Source organism: Centropristis striata, chromosome 1 (assembly GCF_030273125.1).
Source record: "Centropristis striata isolate RG_2023a ecotype Rhode Island chromosome 1, C.striata_1.0, whole genome shotgun sequence".
NCBI classification, from domain to species: Eukaryota; Metazoa; Chordata; class Actinopteri; order Perciformes; family Serranidae; genus Centropristis; species Centropristis striata.
The window spans coordinates 31,578,147-31,595,940 of NC_081517.1; the positions used below are offsets into that span (position 1 = coordinate 31,578,147).

Here is a 17,794-nt window from a genome sequence, read left to right on the forward strand (position 1 = left end):
AATATAGCGTACACATAAAAGGATATAACATTTTAGGGTGGGCCATTGTTTAGATGGTTAAAATATGTTTTATTGCAGTCCCCTTCTGCAATCTGTTTACCGCATGAGAGCGCACGTCTGGATCTCCAAACTGAGAACACGCAGACCATTATCTACTACAAGGAATACATTGACTATGGGTAAGTACCTCATTCAACCTCACTTCAAAAAATCTGAACTATCCCTTTAAGTTGTTGTTGTTCATTTCTGCACAAAATGGTTAGAAGGGCAACTAGAACTAAAAGTCTTGAGGCTTAAAACTTTTGAATACTAAGTAGACAAAGTCACATATTTTATTATGGTGAAAGTATAATCAGGTGATTTGTGAGGGTGACTTTGATCACAGGGTGCCTGGCAACATTAATCAGTTCTTTTCTGACAAGCAAAAAATGTGTTAAAGCTTTGAAAAGTTTTTTGATGACGAGGATAAAAGGGTGAACCCTATTTAAATAGAAACCTGCAGGGAGTCTGCACTGATGGCAACCTGCACCATCAGGTTTCAGATCAATTACAGGCTCCCTGCAGCTTTAAATGCATTTCATATCAGAGTGGGTGAATTTAAACACATGTACATAACAGCAATAAAACATAAATACCACAACACACATATAAGCGGGAAGATATTTTTTTTCCTAGAAAAGGAAGGAGCACACAAATGATTAAAACCAGGAATCTTTTTCTTCAGAGGCAAATATCCTGTGTATGAAATTAACATTTTTCATGGATCAGGATTGAATGTAGACTTTAATGACATTATAAAAGCTTAGTGGCAATAAATTCAGTTCTGTGTGGGGAGAGGGGAAATTAAGACAGTATTAGAAAAGGGAGGATAGATAGACTGTTAAAGGAATATGTGGAATGATAATTAAATTGATCATTAAACCGATCTTCAAATATGACATCAGGTGAGGGAGCAGTAGCACATAAAAGACAGGAGGCAGGAGAAAGAGTTTCATGTTGGCCGTAATGACGTTTTAAAAGCTTTGTGGCAATGAATTTAGTTCTCTGTCTGTTTATAGCCTCATTTCAGAAATTCATTCTGACAAATTGAACTGAAAAATGTTTCAATGAAATTCTTTTGTGTCTGTTGTTGGCAAAATAAATGAACAGAACAAGGACAGGAAAGGTACTGTCATTTCTTCTTTCAAATGGAAATGGCTTAATAAGGTTGATCAATCAGGTTGGAATGTCATTACAAAGCGAATAAAATTGAATTTTAAATGTAGTGTGCCAAGACAATTAGTAACTTTATATGTGTGCTTTTGTGGGACTGTCATATTATTGTTACACCTTACTGAGCAGTCCTTATACATCTTCTTTTTGTATATTAAATAATTATTTATCAATATGTACTGTAACACATTAAACGTGCAACTTGGTTCTCAATAAGATGACACATCACATCAGTTATGCTGTAATGTGCAGCTCAGTGAAGTGCTCTTTTTTAGTCTTTGTCTGCTTGCTTTGTATGTGTGAAGATTCAAGACATATTCCAAGACATAACCCCAGAGCAAACAATATCATAAACACATTAAAAGATAAACTTTGCCCCACAATTGGCTGGCAATAAGTCAGTCTGACCCTCGCTTCCAGGGAAATATATCTCACAAACGAACTGCGAGACTGCAATGACATTTGCTATAAAATGGACATTTTGCAGTTTTACAGTGCAAATTGGAACTGGGGTTGTATTATTTATGCCAGAGACAGCACCGCAGACTGTTAAGTGTATCTGCTAAGAGGGCTCATATGAGCATTACCGATTAAATAATTAGCATTAGCGATTACATTGAGCAATTCACAGACTACTAGTGCTAATGGCTATCATAAGTGGTCAGTTAGAGCTCAGTAAAATGTTATGTTAATGTTCAGAAGCCCTGCAGTTCATATAATGTTATTTCTATAGTTGTTACTGTGACATGAGCTCTGTTTTTTGTTTTCTTTAAATGTACATTGTGTACAAAAAACAACAATATTGCATTGTTGTCAGTCTGTGAAAATTTGGTCAGGTATGGTGAAAAGCTATAGGCTCGTTGTTTTATAATGGACTGATGATATTGAACAAGCCTCCCAGGCCCAGGCAAGTGTCAGCCACCTCACTGGACTGCACCTACAAAGTGTCACTCAAAATGACTCGTATCAATGAAGACGAGACACAAAATGACCACAAAGAGAGACAAAACCACAGCAAGATGCATAATGAGAACAAAGAGACACAAAATGACAACAAGAAGAGACTAAAGCACTCTAAAATCAGCGAGTCTTGTTAATAAAGTGGTAGGGGCTTTTGTATGTCTGTGCCCAGAGGTCATTTGTCTTAAAATCTGTCTGGGTGCTTTCTGAGCCAGGTGAGATAAACAGGTAATTGGGCTAGGTAGGCTACATAAGCCTGTCTGTAAATGCAGTTAAAGGGATATTACAAGGTGTTGCAAAAAGGTATATACAAGGTTTGGAAATTATGCTAAATTATGTAATGTTTATTGTATTTGTTATATGTGGTGTTTTTTCTTTTCTAAGAAGAACTGTTATTTAATCTCAGGCAGTTTATTAATGGTTTATGAGTAGTAGTGTGTAGGCTTACAAGTGTTAAAAGTCAAACATTATGAAAAAGTTCCACCGTAAGTGAAGGTTATAACAGCTCTCTACAGAGAAACCTGATGATGAAATGTCAAAAATACGTTTTGCGCAGATAACCCCAGTAATTAGATATGTTGCACCATTCTGGACCGAGGGTTTCATTCTGAGTCTGTGACACCACCATCAAACTGTTCCTTCAACTAAGAGTGCAATGAAAATTGCAGTCTCTGCAGTGGCTTAGTGGAGCTTATATAACGAGACATATATCACAAAACTTTAAGTTTTTGTGAAAACTTTTATGTGTTATTTACTTTAGTTGCAGAGCCTGTTATCATCTTAGAAGTGCTTTCACTCTACGTCTTCACAACACTGTATATAATTAATTATACTGCATCTGTAGTATATTTACACCCATCTGTGGTCCCAAAGGAATGCGTCCCTTTATTGTAGTCCCTGACAATAACAGCTAATTTTCTTCACGTTTCATCTGGCAGAGATTGGCAGCACATGGTATTAAGTGTTTTCTCAAAGGAAAACTCTTTGGTAGATTGAGTTTGTTCAGATTAGTGTTTTTATTTTACACTCTTCAAGTGCCAGTTGCACACTTATAATGATAAGTATCGCATGGAAATACACTCTTTCATAAATGGTGAGGCACTTGAAAATTTATTTAGTGTAGTTGAGCTAAGATTCTCCACATTATACTGCATTTGTAACATCCAAGGTCAGCCAGGAAAGTTGTGTATGACTACAACTATAGTGTGTATGAATAGATGTGTAAACTCATCCAGCTACAAGAATTATACTGACACGCACTACAGGACTTAACCTTACAATTTATTGAGACACCTTCCCATTCTACATGACCATAAAAAATATGAAAAAGAAAAGATTTTCAGTCGACCATATTTGAAATGTGGGATAATTTTAATGAAGTCATGAGTAGCTGATTGGGGTGTTCTTTACACATGGCTGAATGTTAAAAGTATGTTCTAATGCATGGTGGAGTAATAATAGAATATTTTGACATTTCTGCAGTTATGTTCTTTTCCCAGTGAAACCTCTTTTATTCAGAACATACAGACTTCATATGTGAAAAGAGCATTTTCTGGCTTTTGCTCCAGATGAACTGATTCCAGACAACATCACCTTCACAGAGACCAACAGAGACCTACATTCTGCCGCTGCCATCTGCTCTAGGAGCAAACCAAAGGGATGTTATATTGAGCTTGTGAGACTAAAATTATGCAGGGTTTCCGTTTTCTGTAGCAGGTCACAGAAATCACAGAAATGGAAAACAGAGTCTATGTGTGTTTAGGGTATACAGAAGTCTGAGCAGATGCCGTGACAATCCAGAGACTTCCCATCCCTTGAAAGGAACAGGCTGATGTTTGGGAATAACAGAGGGTGCGACTGCATCCAGGCAAATTACTGAGCCAGCTGTGCTGTTCTGCTGCCACTAAAGGCCCCTCAGGTCCCCGCTGTGCATATCTGAGCTACATATCATGCAAAAAATAAAAAACCCTGCTATACTTCTATTCTGAATGCGCACATTGTGACTAAGATCTAATCAAAACAGCAGACAAGGTCATAATTTAGTTGTAGTTTCAAATATCTATTAGCCTTTAATATATATTAAATGGATTTAAAGGTAATTTAAGGGGAAATGACACAGAACATTAATCTTTCACTGTCATTACATTTTGGGTTCAATTAAGAGATGAAAAGCAACAATTATGTATAAAACAGCCAAGATTGACATTGGTTACAAGAAGCTTTTATAGCTAACATCATTATATTAACTGTTACACTGCAGATGGAGGCACTGATGTTTAGGTTTTTCTTTGTCCCAAGGTTATTCATTCTATAAAGATGAGCTGTTTTTGACTCTCTTTACACAGTTCATTTTAAATTATTTTTTCACGAGTTGACAAGTGAAATCAACTGGGGGACCTCAGACACACACACTGTAACACTTCCCTTTGTCCAGTTGGTGTCCATCTTGAGCTTTGTTAAAAGGTCAAGACTGTTCTTGAGGCCAGTAGATGGATAAAGATTCCTGACACGTTCACAATATTTACTGACTTTTCTACCTCGACCTAAATGAACCTGACTTGCCTGACATGACATGGCAAGATTCTCACCAAATGCTCTCAAGGACGACCCATTTATATCAAGGTTTAAATGAATAGTTTTTATTTCTATTGTCAGGTTAGTCAAGGTGAATTACGCCAAAAAGCAAAATATCACTCTTACCCCTGAATTAAATAGATTTTAACAAGTTTCAAAATTACACCCTTGAGCTGCCTAACACCTACCAAATCACTACTGCCAGAACTGCAGCGTGAAGCCGTCACTTATCTACACACAAGCAAAAAAAACTTTCCAGTTTAGTTGTTAAACTGCACAAAAGCTGAGTAGCAGTGCAGGAAAGCCACAGATTGATATTTGTCTCCGGTCTTTTAGAAGCCAGAGGCTGTTAACTATCTGCCAATCAGCAGATGAGACTCACCTTTGCAATCACTTGAGACAGAAAATCACACGACAGCACCTGTAGGTCATCAGCCAGCTACACACACACACACACACACACACACACACACACACCCCACACACACACACACACACACACACACACACACACACACACACACACACACTATCTAAACAGGCCTTAATGTTTTATGAGGACCATGATCTCAGGGTGATCTGTGAGGACAGGGATGACAGAGAATTATTCCACAACTGGGAAATGCTGTGATGAAAATAAAGAAATATATATGACACAAAGCTTGAGAACAATGGGGAAAACTGAAAGTAATTCCTTCTTCATAATAATGTCAAATTCTAATTCAAAATAATTAAGTATAAATGTCCCACATTTTTAGAATTTTCCTGTTAATCTCATTATGACAAGAATCTGTGATTCTGGAAATGTAATAATTAGTTTGGATAAAGTGACTCCTCATGAGCATTACAGTTTTCATGTCTGGGACTATTACATAGACATTTAGCAGACAGATATGACAGTAATGATTGATTTAATCATTTCTTAGCATTGTCTGTCGTTGTTTTTTTTTTTTCTATTTCTCCCTTAGAAAGACAGCATATATATTACTTAACTAAATATGTAATGTTAAAGCCACAACAACATATATCATAACTTATTTTCATGTTTATTCATCTCATTATATTTTATTCCCCTAAAGAACAGTCCCACCTGTTCTACTCCACAACAAATACTGATTGCTTATTTTGTTTAATTCATCAAAATAAGTCTTGCTCTGCTGACAAACATGACGTTGCAGGTTTCTTTGTTCTTTAATGTGATCGTTTCATTCCATGCATATATTTCCATCTTCTCCGCCCAAGGTTGTTTATTCCTTACATAATTCCACTGGAATGAACCGGAAACTTCACTCAGCCTTTATCTATTCCACCCAAAATCTCATGGCTGGTACATCTGAATACTAATGGACGACTCAACACTGTTGGCATCAGTGACTACTGGCTCACAGAGAACTGCATAAACATCATCAACATCCGAAACCTCACAAAATTATGAAACAGCATAAACTAGCCCGAGGCCTCTAAAGATTTCACACACTATAATATAAACACTGTCGCAATTTAGTCTCCAACAGACCATTGCCAAAGAAATATATTTTTAGAATAAATGGTGAAGTAAGGCCAAAAGTTTATTTCTGTGACAAAATCTTCACCACCTTTTTCTCACCCCATAGATTTAAGAATATGTGGACAACTTTTTTTTTTGAAAGGTTTTCTTTCTTTGTGTTGTTGTAGGCGGACACATACATATTTCACCCTGAGAAATGCTTTCATGCAAAATCCGGCTGTATATGTGTTATTTCTTGCTTTTTACCAAGAACACTGATAGCACAGCTTTGATGAGTTCAGGCTGATGTGACCATGAAAAGATGAAGAGACATAAATGACAGCCTACGGAGGAACACAGGAAGGATCAAATCTCACATCAACCGCCTGCGTATCAGCAAGAAAAAATGTTTACAGCTCTGCTGCAAGGCTTTCCTGAACAGAGGAACACAGCGCTGACAGAATTTATCACAACTGCGAGGCTTTATGCTCCGCTGTACTGATGCTGAATGTTTTTCTTTGGTGTTGGAGTGCTGCAGCACCCTGCTATAGATGTTAACTGACTGGACATCAGAAAACATTTCAACATAATACACGATTATATCTTTTCACTTTGAAGACATGAGCCCTCTCTCTCCCTTCATGGAAAGGCAATTCAAAGGCAATTCACTTCGATTCACTTTTACTCAGTAAAGGAGTTTGCTTAAGCCCCTGAAAGCATCTCCGACTCCAAAGACCATTTGATAGACTGGACATAGTGTGTGGAGGTTAACATTCTTCACCAGGCACATCCTTCGCAACATTTCCTCTATCTTTTTAAAATCCTTAAAAGCACATCCACAGGGTCTATTCCTGAGATTTAATTAAGGGTTCAAAGTAACTGACATCCTTTTTTTTGCAGTGCAGACAACTCCTTGTCCATTTATCTGGTGATTTATTTACAAAGCCTTTTATAGTTAGCACTAACACAAGCTGACTTATGACTTGATTGATGTGATACCTGATGCTTTTGATGTTTTAGAAAAGGTTGTTAATACCTTTTATTGTGTGGTTTAATGATTTTTTTTCTCTCATGTGTTTTTATGACTTTATTGCAGGCTGCCGAACAAGTGGTCCTTCGGGGATGGTAATGTCTGCACTGTTCTTTTCTGAAGTGGTCAGCAATTCATACATTTCAGTTGAAAACAGACTTGTATTGGATGTGACACATGCTGGCATTTTAACACAGGAGATTAGACTAATTGCAGATAATGAGGATACCAAATTATTTGGCCTTGGAAGTCATGAATTGGCATTTCAGCTAAACCCCATCAGCCTAGAAAAACACAAATCAACATTTTTTAAACCTTTCCTCAAACAACATAATTCATTCGACCAGTGATGTGAATATTAAGCTGCAATTGTTTGAATCATCTAATTAGTAGGCGGCAGTGGATCTGCATTAAGTGATGGGTATGTGGACAAAGTGCAGAACAACTTCCTGGCTTATTAAAAAGGAAAACAGTGCACATTTTTGGTTTTTGGTTGTTGTTGTTGTTGTTGAAGATAACAGGTAGTTCAACTTTAAAATGTGTTTGCTTTGTTGGTATTATTTGTAATGGTGGTTTTGCTGTACATATAATGAGTCATCATGCTGCTTATTTACTAAGTGTGCAATGTAAATTGTTAAACATCCAAAAGCAGCCACAGCTCCCTCACTTTATCGCAACATTTAAACTTCTGAATTACACCTAGAGTAAATATATCATCTACCTATTATCGATTTTTATATCCGGTAAGACATAAATTGTGAAATATACAGAGCCTTCCACTCATAAATGATTATATCGCAGATTGCTATGAATTAAACTGGCAGGTGTATCTTCCAGCTGTCGGATGAAAAAAATGGCCTTAGACTCAACATGCAAAGAAACCTATTTATAGCGCTATAATGGTGGTTATAGTTAGAAGTATATTTAGATAAACTGATTCCTTGTCCATCTGCTTTCTTTATCCTATCCTTCATGATGACCAAAATTAATTTGACACAAAGGAGAACCGCTCATAGCATGCTTAAGAATAATCATGTGCACTGCCAGAGGACTAAAGTAATACTGATTCATGACCACATGGTGTCATTGTTGCATACTGGACAAAAGGAAAAACAGATTGCGGGGTTTTTATGACATTTTGAGTCCTTCACACTAATCTTTGCAGCAGTTAACACCTCTGAAGCGTTTGCCGATAAGTCTAAGTCCAAATTGCCCTCAACATTTTAAAAGTTTTCTTGCAGCAGGATCCCGTTCAGAATATTCACCTTTCAAAGATAAAGTTGATGGATTGTGCCCCATTTCAGTGATATTATAGAAGTATATTCTAGTCTGAACCAGGTGGAAATTGACATTAAACATTAAAATAAGAGTATCAAGGTGTCATTCTGCTGAATAGAAGGGTTTTGGTTCTGTTAATAGGGCATCAATCCAGTTTTAAAAAATGTGCTTCACAGTTTATTCTTGACCTTGGAAACAGAGGATGTCGAAACAATTTCTGTAAAAATTACAGTTTTCCACTGAATCACATGGTTTAAATTAGGACATGAAGGTTGCTCAGTTGTCATGGCAGTGTCAGTTGAACATCTGCAATCAAAAGCTCCTGAAATTGTGATCAAGTGGACTTTGAGTAAAGACTGCTTTGTCATCAGTTGGGCACCACTTTCTATTAAGGCACTCTTTAGGTTGTAAATGTTCGCAAAAATGAAGCATTAGTGACGGGTCAAAAGTGTCTCACTTTCTAATGAGCCAATCAGCAAAAGTCAGCCAGTTACCTGCAATTATAAATGTCAATCATTAATAAAGAGTTTCTACAGCCATCCATCAAGTCTGAAGCTTGAAATGTTAATAAGTTGCTAATAAATGGATTTTGGTTCGGAAGCCTGCTGCCCTTTCCCAGAAGGCAAGTGATCAAAAAATGTCATGCTGGAAGAGGCTTTTCAACAACACCCTCTTAAAATGGTTTACAACAGTTATATAAAACATTAGTGAATAATTTATTAACCAATAATTAAAGCCTTTAAATCTTTGTAATTGTTGCCCTACCACAAAGTGGTACAAAAAAATAAAATAAAAGAATTGTTGGATTATGAGACAGTGACCCCTGGGCACAGACACCTTTATCTGATCAACACCCAGACTTCATATTTGTGTCGCCTCTTCATGGTGTTGTCTCTTTGTTGTGGATATGCACCTAGAGTGGCTTTGTAGTTTTTATTGTCTACAGTTGTTTGCCTTCTTTGTAGTTTCTTTGTAATTGTTTTGCCTTTCTCTGTGGTCATTTTGTGTGTCTTTGCAGTGTGTTTCTGTCTCTTTGTAGTGGTTCTGCCTCTATCTGTGGTCATTTTCTGTCTTTGTAGTGTGTTTCTGTCTCTTTGTAGTTGTTCTGCCTCTATCTGTGGTCATTTTGTGTCTCTTTGTGTCTCTTTGTAGTTTCTCTGCCTTTCTCTTTGGTTATTTTATGTGTCTTCATAGTCATTTTGAATCATTTTGTTGATGTTTTGTGTCTCTCCCGTGTGTCTTTGTGGTTGTCATCTCATTCATTTTGAGTCTTTTGTCTCTCTTTGTAGTGGTTTTCATTTGTGATCATTTTGAGTCTCTCTCTTGTAGATAAAGACTGGGGGTCGGGTTTGGGGTAGGGAGGGTGCTGTTGACATTTTGAACTTCTTGGTCTTCTGGCCTGAGGGATTTCAGTAATCCCTCCATGTTTGTTAACTGTTTTTGTCTTGTGTTGCAATGTGTGGGTTTTGCTTGCAATAACTTGTCAGTTCAAACTGATAATCTTAAGGCCAAAATGTTGTTTATAGTTGTTATAAGTGTCCCATCTGTTCTTTTAGCTCATAGTTTGTGTGAAACTATTTTCCAATATTTCACAGACAAACAAGAGTGTTTGAAGTTTTTAATGTCAAAGTCAAACTTTTACATGATTCATCTTCATACCAAACCATTCGTCGACAGCTCCTCTTCTTCCTCGTCATAGCAAATGCAATTAGTTCATTATGTAATTACAGGTAGGGAGCAGCAAAAAACAGAGCCAGCCCCACAAGAAATGAAAACAAAGAAGAGGAAAATAAAAATAGTTTTTTTTTCTCATTTTTTCACAAGTGCAGATTTGAAGATCCTTTAGGCATGCCATTGTCTGTTACGGTTTCCAGTTGTCTGTTCTACAGTGTAGTTTTATCTGTACATGGCTATAAGGGTAACAGCACGAGGGGGGATGACAGGTACATGATGTTTGCTGAAGTGTCTGTTTTTAAAAATGTCTCGATTAGTGGGTGATAGATCTCAGATGTCGCGCTCTTCTCTGTCTGTCTCCCCTCTCTGTTTTGCAGTAGACTGAAAGATATTCATGTTTAAACGTGCAGTATAAAAAAGGATACACACCCACACAGATTCATGTACAGTAAGTTCCCTTAAATCTGGATGGGAGGGTTTGAAAGGTGCCATAATGGAACTGCCTTAAAACAGCAGTTTGAAGAGATATCTGCCACTTGGAAGAGGCAGGGCTGTATCAAGAGTTTCTTTCCAAAACACACAAGCTGGATGTTCAAGACGTCTGTGGCCTCCAAGGGATTGAGGCACACTTATCTCAACTCTTTCTCCCAGAGAAAGAGCATGTGTCCTTCTGCCTCCAAGTGTGTGTACCGCAGGATGTTGTGATTGTTTTTCACCAATCCCTTTTCAAGGCGTTATGCCTTGAGTTTGTTGCATCCTCAGCACAGTCCATCAATGACAGAGCTCAGTAAACAGCCATGTTGGGGATTGGGAGTAATGAAGGCTTAGGGAGTAAGTACATCAGTGGCCTAAAACAAGCTAAATGGTCGTAGAGTTGTAAAGTTGAAGGTATATACAGGTATACGAAGTGTCATCACGCACATGGAGCACACCTCAGGACAATTAACATTGTAAAATTAAATGTACTTTACTGTTTCCACACACTGAGTTACCTTTGTGAGGGGGGGACAGTCAAGCAGCAACAGCGTGTGGCTAAAACCACAAGTTAGTTAGTTAACAAGTTGAACATTGTCACACATCTTACCTGAGTGTTGCTCCCCTTTCTGACTAACTCTATGCACTACAAGGATCTATAAACTAAATTGGAGCGCATCCGTAACAAGCATGTCTCCTTTGCCTCATCTGATCCAAAACAACCAGAAAAATGAAGAGACACACTTACTGGCAATTTCCAGCAGTGTTACATTCGCCAATCCAGACATTAATGAGATCAGTGCAGATCGAGGGAGGAGAAGAGAGGAGAAAGGAAACTCATTAAGACCACAGGGACGACCTAACCCTATTATCCCTATCACACCACTGAACCACACACTGATGATGGGAATTAAGATGTGCTGGCCTCAATCCACACCCACTCTTCAGCCCAGTGCAGCAGAGTGTGTCTGGAGTCGTGCAGTAGCTGCTGGGAAGGACGAATGTGAAGGAGTCTGTTATCTGTGCAGTTCAGCACAGCAGTATGGGCGTGTTCAGGTCGGCACTGTGCGGTGAAAAGGGTGCAGCAGAACTCTGCGCTTCCACTACATTGTGTTTTTTTTTGTTACAGCCTGCGGCACCCTTCGTGCCAACTTCGGGCCATGAAAACTGAGAAAAAGGCCCAAGGTTACCACAAACTCGCTCCATGATAAAGCAGGAACAGTTTAATCCACTGACGCTAACTCCCCTACTGCCATCATTATCTCCATTTCCCCGTAAGCACACACACAATACAGATGTATCCAAATAGGCGTGGTATCCAAAAAGGCGTGTGGTTTAAAAAAGAGAGAAAAAAAGTTAGCATTATCTTTCTTCTTTCATTTACATGCAGAGTCCTTTTTTCTTTTCCTTTTTTCTTACAGAAATTTGGTTTTTCTATGAGTCCTACTTACAGAATGGAGAATATCTCATATCCCCACATTGTCTATCATTACATACAGTAGATGAAATGTCTGAAATTCCCTTTAATGTGGCCCCACACATCAGTCAGAGAGATGAGTAATTATTTAAATACATTTCATGTTTAAATACTGGCTGGGGGGGAGCAGGCAAAATGCTACAGCTAGTTCAATGAATGGCATTATGTTAAAAAAGTATGATTAAGAGCACATATACACATAGTGCATATGAATAGCGCATATCTTAACATGGGATTGTGTCTCTACTCTTGTTTTAATATGTATGTATATGTGTGTGTGTGTGTGCTTTTTGTATGAAAGTTAATGCAAGTTATTATATACTTTATGTTACACGGCCACTGAATCATGTCATAAACTGTGGCCCTATGCATGTTAACATTCTGTAAATGCACTGTATGAGTTTGTGTTTACATGCTTAGGTCTGTGTGTGTAAGTGCGTGCATGCGTGCATGTGTATATGTGTGTGCGTGTGTGTGCGAAAGAACATTTATGATACATGAACACTGTTAGGATACTGTAGGTGTGCAGTGAACTCAGCACCTCAGTCTACTCTGGAACGGACAGCTGCAGAGAGATAACACTGCTGTCTTATCAAATACACACATACGATATATACATACAGACTGGGTGTGAAGGCAAAATAATAAACACGTATTTTCACACACGCCGGAGTTCTGTGGCACTACTGACACTCTATGAGAACTTTGTATTCTGAATGGTTACAATTGATTACTGTAAAAAAAAGTATTTTCACATTGTTGCAGTTCTGAATGTTTTTAAAGATACCTGATTTTAGAGATCAGCACATTTTTTTCTTCCGTGTAACTGTACAGTGACCACACTTTTGTCAGTACTCTGTTTATGACTCGCGGGATTAGCAGTTTGATTGGTTAATATCCCAGTCTTGCGTTACAATAGAGTCGATTAGGCATTAGAAAGTTTGATTGGTTTGAATTAGATCCAAATAACTCAATCAAAGACCCGTTACTTCTTTTCATCTATTTTGACTGGATAAGACCTTGGTGGTATTTCAGCAGATTGTTCTCCAGTTGAGTCCAAATCTTGCCTGCTGTGGCCTCGGTGGAAGTTTTTATATGCACCGAGGCATTTATAGCATCAGGATTTACTTGTCTCTCTTCTTCACACGGATCCCTCTGTGGCAGAGGGTCAGGCATGCACTGGATTCAGGTAGAAAGAAGAAGAGATGAAGATGTCCTCCTCCACAAGGACATATTAGGATCTTTGCCTGTAGGCAACTTTCAGAAGTAGTTAAAAAAAGACTTTTTTTTTTTAGAAAGAACTCCTGGTCAGAGCTCCCAGAAGAGTTGATCCATCACTTAAGTTTAGGTGCCTATAAATAAAAGTCAGAATCCAAAAGTTCCAATTTGATATACAGCTTTTGGAAAACATCTTTTCTGACATTTTCACATCTTCACGGGTTTAAAAGGCCTTCCAAACTGATAACTTGCCAGTAAAGTCTTTACACTCCCTGTTTTTCAGAAAAGGGAGTGGTGTAGTGATGATTGCTCCGTTGCAAGGCTGTCACAGGTAGACCTCTCGGCGCGACAACGTGAGGCAGGACGTGGTCTTGTAGTCCCCTCCTGTCCGCGTCAGTGGTATGACCTCCGGCGGGTTCTGGCCTTCTCCTCCTTCCTCCTCTTGCTGGCGCCTCCCGAAGCCTGCGCTGCTAAATGTGTCATAGGATGCCGAAGTCATCTTGCGGTTCAGAAGATTACGGTTGTGATCGCCCATGTTCCTGTTGCGGTCTCCACTGCCCAGGGTGCCGAGAGGATCTCCGTTGGCTAAGGGTAATCTCTGACCTTCTCCACCGACAACCACCCCAGGTTCTGAGCTCCCTGCGCTGCCGGCGCTCTCGCTGTCACTCTCATGGTCGTTACCACGAAGATTGTTATTATCGTCTCCGGGGGCGAAGGTGGAGAGCCGTGGGGGGTCGCTGCCATGGCGCTGACGCTGGCGAGGTGAAGGGCGGACAGGCATCCAACAAGTGTCAGAGTGGCCAAACTCATCACACTCCCTGGTACACTTTCCTGTCAGAGCTACGTCTGGGAGCTGTCTGGCATCTGGACACATGACAGAGACAAAAAGGACAGGTTGAAATGTGAGAAGAAGAGATTTTAAAGTGTAAACTAGAGACACAGACAGGGAACATGGTGAAAGTGATGACATAAAGCAAACATACTGTACACAACCAGTATCAGACTGTTGATTCTGCAATAATATACAGTGTTGTTAGAAAAAACGTGTTATTAAATTACAGTTGCCAATCAAAATGTTAGTGTTTACAAAGGGGTTACTTTCCAATCTATTATTCCTGGTAAAATGTGGAATATAACAATCATTCTGTGGCTTTACATCTTTCTGACATGCAGGAATGCCTTCTTTTGGCATATTTCAGGACAATGTAGGACAGAAATAGCCACTGGGACACATTTCAGTGAAACACCATCAAGGGGTTTCCTTTATATCCAAAAAGGCTCCAGTGATTTGGCAGTATGTGCCCAAGTTTTTCAGCGTTGTCTTGTGCAAATTTGCACATCTCATATGTCAATCAAATCAATGCACATTGCTCTAGGTTTTTCATATCTGCAGCTAGCCGAACTCATGACCCTTTTGTCGGGCAAGAACGGCTCTCAGCAATATTTTCCTTGTGAAATCAGAAAGGCGCTCTAACATTACTGTACTGAGTAAAGCCTGTTTGCCAAGGGTGAAAATGCTGTCAACATCAATATGCTCAATGTCAAGCTTGAGGAAACATCTGTTAGAAAAGTAATCAAAGAGTAATCATATGTTACATTAATTTGATGAAGTGATTAACATGGTTACATTAATTATTCAATTTTTAAAAGAGTAACTAGCAATCTGTAGCATATTGCATTTGGAAAGTAACCTCCCAAACACTGATTATATAGCATGAGTCCTGAACACTAGGCCAAGAAAACAGACAGATAGAGCTGAAAAGAAGAGATAAGTTGAACATTAGGTGAGTAGGACTGGAGACATAAAAATTAATTTAAAAAAGAAGGGAAGGCAAGAAAAATGCTGTTGTAGCAAAATGGAAATTGCTGACTTCAAAAGCATGTTTAAAGAAAAAACCCAGCTGTGCTCAGCATTACATGAAAGGTGAAAGGTGAGGTCAAAACAAACAGCTATTGAGGCCAAATAAAAGCTAAGCTTTTAGCTTGTGGAAAATTTGGAGTGACATTTATTTACATGCAAGTAAAAGATTACATATCGTCCCTATTACATCTCATGAGGTTCGAGAGGTTAGTGAGGTCACACGAGATGCTGATGCTGATGATCTACAAGGGCGAGTATCAAAGGTTATGGTTATTATCTATGTAAACCAGTCACTTATGAATCAATGCCGACATCATGCTAAACGACGCAGACGTATAATGATGACAGATGAGGTAGTGTGTCTCTCCCGTCAATTACAGAAATTGTGCAGGTGTCACGTTACAGATAGTTAAAGGTAAAGTAACACATCCCCTACACTGAGCAACTGATGCAACACACTTATTCACAGTTTGATTTTCTAAATTCTGCTTTAGTTGAATTAAACACAAGAAATTAAATATATCTGTTGTTTTCTGAAAAGTGATTCCAGTTTTGTTGCCTACGTACAGCAGCAGCAGTAAATTAATGTGAAACCAAACAAGCACATCATTATACAGTATAATTATAACCAACACAATGAATTCTCTGTTCAATTCCTCTCACCATCTGACCGTGAAGAAAACGTATTAAAACTCCTCAACATCCTCAAGATTTAACACGTCGCTGAAAAAGCAGCTTTTAACCCCAGAAGTGAAGTCAGTCACCAAGGTCACAGTGACCTTGGTGTGTTGTTCCAGCTCTGGCACGACCATAAGCAGAGTGGAGAGGAGCGAAAAAAAGATTTGAATGAAAAGCTCTTTTTGCTTCTCTCCATCCTTGACAAAGCCTCCGTAGAAAAAAAAGTAAAAACACAATTTTGTTGGTGAAAGGGAAGATTTGGGCGGCTGACTGATGGCAAGGCCACCGCTGAGCCTCTGGCACACCATACTGCCGCAAATTAGCTTTTAAAAAAGAAAGCTCTTCACAAAACACACAAGCTTTCAGCCAAACATGTGAAGCACATGCATATACACAGAATAAATAACCTTCTATAAAACACATTACCATCACGTGAGGAGAGAAAAGGCTCCTGAAACCTTGATAGGTCAAGGTTTCAAAGTGTTTCTGTATTTGTGTATGTGTGTGTGTGTGTGTGTGTGTGTGTTTAAGACTGTGTGTATTACCAAACAAGTCTAAAGCTTTCACAAAACACACGACATAAAGCCTTGAGAGACAAAATATGAAAGTAAATGTATTGGTAGCCTCTTGACCGCAATTCTGAATGAGTTCAATGGATTTTATTGGCTGTCCACGGTATGATTTGTGTGTGTGTGTGTGGTTGCTCTAACCATTCTCCACATGCTCCTCCTCGCCCACACTGCCCTCCGGTGTGGTCCGCTCGTAACCTTCCTCGGGCAGTGGCAGGGCTCCCAGCCGCGGCCCTGATGAACTCTTGCTGCTCGGCGTCTCCGAGTCTTCCAGGCCACTGTCATAGCAACCGCCATCCTGGGGCTGGCTGACTACGGAGAAGGTCACTCGACGAAGGGTCCCCTGCAGGGAACATACAAACACAATATGGGATTAATCATCCTGGATTCCTAATCTGAGAGTCTAAATCTGTGGATTAGGTGGGCGGGCAGGGGTCTGCAAAGACATATTGAGATTATCTGATCGTGTTCGCCTTGATTATGAGCTTAGCTGCTACAATGCAGGGTAATAGTCAGTAACCAATCACAGCGGCCTTTCAAAGTTTTCAGTTGGCTTTTAATCCCAGTTTAGATTAATGCTGCTGGACATGGCTGATGTTTACAAACCTCTGGCCGGCCCGGAGACACTTATTTTTCATCTGGAATGGCGCCCAGTAGTGGCATCTGGGCAATATAGTGTCTACTCTCAGAAACACTTACTCTGGTGCTTTATTAAAATAAGTGAAGGATATTTAATGAAAAGTATGGTGATATTCTATTTTTTTTATTCTTGTCAACAAATCACTTCACATCACAACGCCAGCAATGCATTGATCTGATGAACAAGTCATGTCTGTTTATCCGAAGCCTGATTTAGCTCCATTGTTGTCAATCAAACACACATTAATGAGCCACATCGTTGCAATGGATGACATGTTCATTTATAGAGAATAACATGAGCATTGTGGTTTATTAAAACGTCAAAGTCAAAGAATAAGACAAACAGACTAACTGATCGATGCAGCGCTAGACCAGCAACTCACATTTTCTGCCATGTTAAATTACTGTTTTTGTCAATAGAGTCTGGTGGCTTTGACAAGAGCATAGATAACAACTTTAGTTCCCCTCAGGTAAACCTAAACAGGGCTTTATGACGACAGGGTTTACTTAATATAGCATACACTTATACTAGTATTGATTTTTTTCATGTGTGCCTTTTTTAAGCGGCTATAATACGATTTGCTGCTGCCTCCGTCTGCAGTGGTACATTGCTTAGCTTCTCCAACCTGGAACCGACTGTGATTTACTGTATGTAATACACTGA

The 17,794-nt window shown here is 39.0% G+C and overlaps 1 protein-coding gene across 1 annotated transcript in view; it reads right to left on the reverse strand.

Moving 5' to 3' along the window:
* Positions 1-10,144: 10,144 nt before the first annotated feature.
* The window catches only part of pcdh7a (protocadherin 7a), a 45,613-nt gene continuing 37,963 nt past the window's right edge, over positions 10,145-17,794 (reverse strand). Inside the window, exons 4-5 of the mRNA XM_059338469.1 lie at positions 16,633-16,834; positions 10,145-14,247 (exon numbers count right to left, since the gene is read on the reverse strand). Of these exons, the coding sequence (XP_059194452.1) occupies positions 13,709-14,247; positions 16,633-16,834 (741 nt within the window). The 3' untranslated portion in view covers positions 10,145-13,708. The remainder of the gene's footprint in view (positions 14,248-16,632; positions 16,835-17,794) is intronic.